This window comes from Mytilus trossulus, chromosome 5 (genome assembly GCF_036588685.1).
Source record: "Mytilus trossulus isolate FHL-02 chromosome 5, PNRI_Mtr1.1.1.hap1, whole genome shotgun sequence".
Lineage (NCBI taxonomy): Eukaryota > Metazoa > Mollusca > Bivalvia > Mytilida > Mytilidae > Mytilus > Mytilus trossulus.
Window position 1 is genome coordinate 38550771 of NC_086377.1, and position 3519 is coordinate 38554289.

The window sequence follows — 3519 nt, forward strand, 5'->3', positions numbered from 1 at the left end:
CCTCATATGGGATGGCCTCTGTTGTCTTTGAGATCTAGGTCTATGTAAATTTGGTAATACCTCATTCTGAAACAAGTATCAAATGGTAGGCCTTCATTGGGTTTAATATGCAATTCTGAAAGATCTAGATGAAGGTTTTGGGTATGATTAGAGAACAAAATCATTATCATTACAAATATCTAAATGATCTAAAAAAAAAAAAATAACAATAACATTGTATGACAAAATAGCAAATAATTAAAATCAGTCAACTTAAAAAAATAAACACAGATTTAAACATAGCACTTTGATGGACAAAAATACCTCCTTCAGTCAAGATACAGGGTTATGGTGGCTTGTCTATATAGAACAAGAAGGAATGAACTGTCTCCTGTGCAAAAACCATCATAATTTAAATCCAAAGAACACAGATATTTTTTGTATGAAACCAGGTCTACGATTCAGAAAAGAAGCTATACAGGACCATTCTAAATCCAAGGTTCACAAAGCTGCAGAACTTGAAGAAAACATACAGAGAGTCTCCCCATTTCAAAAAGAGGTAAATAACAGGAAAGAATATGCATCAGAAGTACTTTTAATTGCATTTACCTCATTGTATTGGTTGGCCAAATAAGAGGTGGCAAATAGCAAATTTAAATCACTGATTAACTTGCTAGAAGTAGCTGGAGTGTCATATATGAAACACTTTAACCATAGCAGTACTGGGTCAATCCGTGAAATGTTCTTGAGTATAGGAGATGTTATAACAGAAGACTTAGTACAAGAAGTAAATATGGCTGATAGTTTTGGGCTGATGATAGATGAAGTAACTGATATTTCTTTGATTGAACAGTTATTTTGCTTTATACAGTATGTTGATAGAGCTGGGTGCCCAACAATTCATTTTCTTTTTACAGCTGACCTTTTGAAGGAATCAGATTCGGCAGATGCTGCAACAATTGTAAAAGTAATAAAAGAAAAGTTACTGAATCTAGGGATTGACATAAGTAAGCTCAGAAGCCTAGCAAGAGATGGGGCTTCTGTGATGACTGGAAAAAAGAATTGTGTGGCTGCACTGTTGAGAAAAGAACACCCAGGAATTATAAATATTTATTGTATCTGTCATAAACTAGCACTCGCATGTGCAGACACAAAGACAGAACTAAAAGATATTGATCTGGCACAGCTGACTCTGATACAATTATGGAAGTATTTTCAAAACTCTCCGAAAAGAACTGCAGTTTACTTGAAAGTACAAGAAGGTACAAAAAATCTCAAGCTGAATGAAAGTTCCAGAAAAATGGTTGCAAAGAGACTGAAAAAGGCATGTACAACTCGCTGGCTTTCTTTTCAAACTGTTTTTGACAATTATGCTGCAGTTCTGCAAACCCTAAGTCAGTTAAGTGAGAAAGACACTGCAGCCTATGGATTGTTAAAGAGGATGAAGAAAACAAGATTTCTTGGAACACTTTACATCTTAAAATGCATACTTCCACCCTTATCAAAATTATCAAAGATTTTTCAAACAGGCAATATTGATTTTAGTAGTATTGGGCCCAGTATTCAGTATACAATTGACACAATTGAAGAAATTTCAAATTCAAAACAACCTTTGGAAGAAATGAAAAAAAGATTTACAAGATGGAAAGTTATATATGGTAACAAAGGAATTTAAAGTCAGTGATACTGATTATCAGCAACTGGAAACACTATTGACCAAGTATGTCACAGCCCTAAGGGAAAACATAAATTACAGATTTGAGGATGCTCTCTCTGTCCTGAAAACATTTGATATTTTCAACCCTGTTTCTTTGCCAGAGAGAACTGATGCAGAATTCAGATATTATGGTGTAACATCATTAGACAGCTTAATGGATTCGTTCTATCCTAACATCGAAAAAGACGAGAAAAATGAAAAAGTTACTGAATGGAATAAGATCAAGTACAATATGCTAGAATGGAAAAAAGATGATAATAGATAATAGTGATTCTTCAGATTTGAGCAAAACACAGATGATGTAAAAAATGAGGTTAACAAGAAAGACTGACTTCTGCAATTTTTTCCCTCATATTATTGAGCTTGCTGATATTTGTCAATCAATGCCAGTTTCAAATGCCTGGCCTGAAAGGGGTGCAAGCACAATTAAAAGAATTAAAACTAGACTCAGAAGTTCTCTCAAACAAGACATGATAATGACATTAATGAATGTATCAATCAACGGTCCCAGCACAGGAGATAGTCAGCCAGTAACAGAGAAAGCAGTTAAACGTTGGAGAAGTGAGAAAGACAGAAGAAAACTTCCAAAACGGAAACCCAACAATAGGACAAATGAAAGTGAAGGAGCACAAGAAAATGTAATTGAAATTCAAACAGTTGAAGCAGAGTGTCAAACTGATGTTACAGGAGACAATCAGCAAGAACTTATAAGGGAAGAAGAGAGAGCTGCATGTAAACAGATAAAAACATGTAAATCTGACTCCACACTCGTATTTTATCAGGGAACATGTTTTTATTCGTTATTCCTGTCCGCATACAATATACCTTAAGATTTGAGAGCTTTTTGGCTGTGCAGTGATATATAACTTTTGGACTGTTTTAGATGTTTAAATGCTCTTTTCTAATTGGAATTTTAAAATATTCAGTCAATACTGTCTTGGATATTTCCGGTTTAGCACAACTTATTAAATTAGCCTGAATTTTGTATGTTTTTGTTTATATTGATATAAAAGTTATTTAGTGAATTTATAGTATATATATATATGTAAAAAAAAAAAAAAAATATTGACACCTTGTGTTTGTGGCATAACATCTTGGTCACAGGTTCATTGTTTTCTGTTTAGTATTAAATTTATATTAAGATCCATTTTGTTACATCTTGTGATCAATTTTATTTGGCAATCGCCAATGGCAGTCAGCAGGGTTAAAGAACATCAGTTGTTCGATTTGTTAGTCAAATGCGTTTTGTTTAAATATACTTTTTCACTTTTTTGGTCTTTTGGAAAATGTAGTTTGTGCAATATTTAGACCCTTCTACAACGGAATTTGTTTTACATGCACACGTATAAAAATTGCGGTATTTATCCAACGCTATCATTGGTTTGAACGTAGTTTTCAATTAAGACTCGTATGTATATATATATATTTAAAATTAAATACACAAAAATAGTTTTGAAAGCAGCATTATCTAGCGCTTTCATCCATCTTGGGACTTTTCAAGACTATGAACGTCGTTATGGGGAACACATTAGTATTATGACGTAACGTCATTGTTCGTAAAATATTAGTAGTATATTTAGTAGGAGTTCGTGTTGTTTATTCTTTAGTTTTCTATGTTGTGTCATGTGTACTATTGTTTTTCTGTTTCGTCTGTTTTTCATTTTTAGCCATGGCGTTGTCAGTTTGTTTTATATTTACGAGTTCGACTGTCATTTTGGTATCTTTCGTCCCTCTTTTTTAAAGAAAACATTCTTGAAAACAATAAATTGGAAAATTACCAAACAGAAAATAAAGCATCTAGGAACTCCATGTTAACAATGATC

The 3519-nt window shown here is 33.0% G+C and overlaps 1 protein-coding gene across 1 annotated transcript; it reads left to right on the forward strand.

Moving 5' to 3' along the window:
- The first annotated feature begins 676 nt into the window (after positions 1 to 676).
- LOC134717924 (zinc finger MYM-type protein 1-like) lies at positions 677 to 1961 on the forward strand. Its single transcript, XM_063580422.1, has 2 exons — positions 677 to 1508; positions 1798 to 1961. Exons 1-2 carry the CDS (start codon positions 677 to 679, stop codon positions 1959 to 1961), a joined length of 996 nt encoding a protein of 331 aa, XP_063436492.1.
- Positions 1962 to 3519: the final 1558 nt, after the last annotated feature.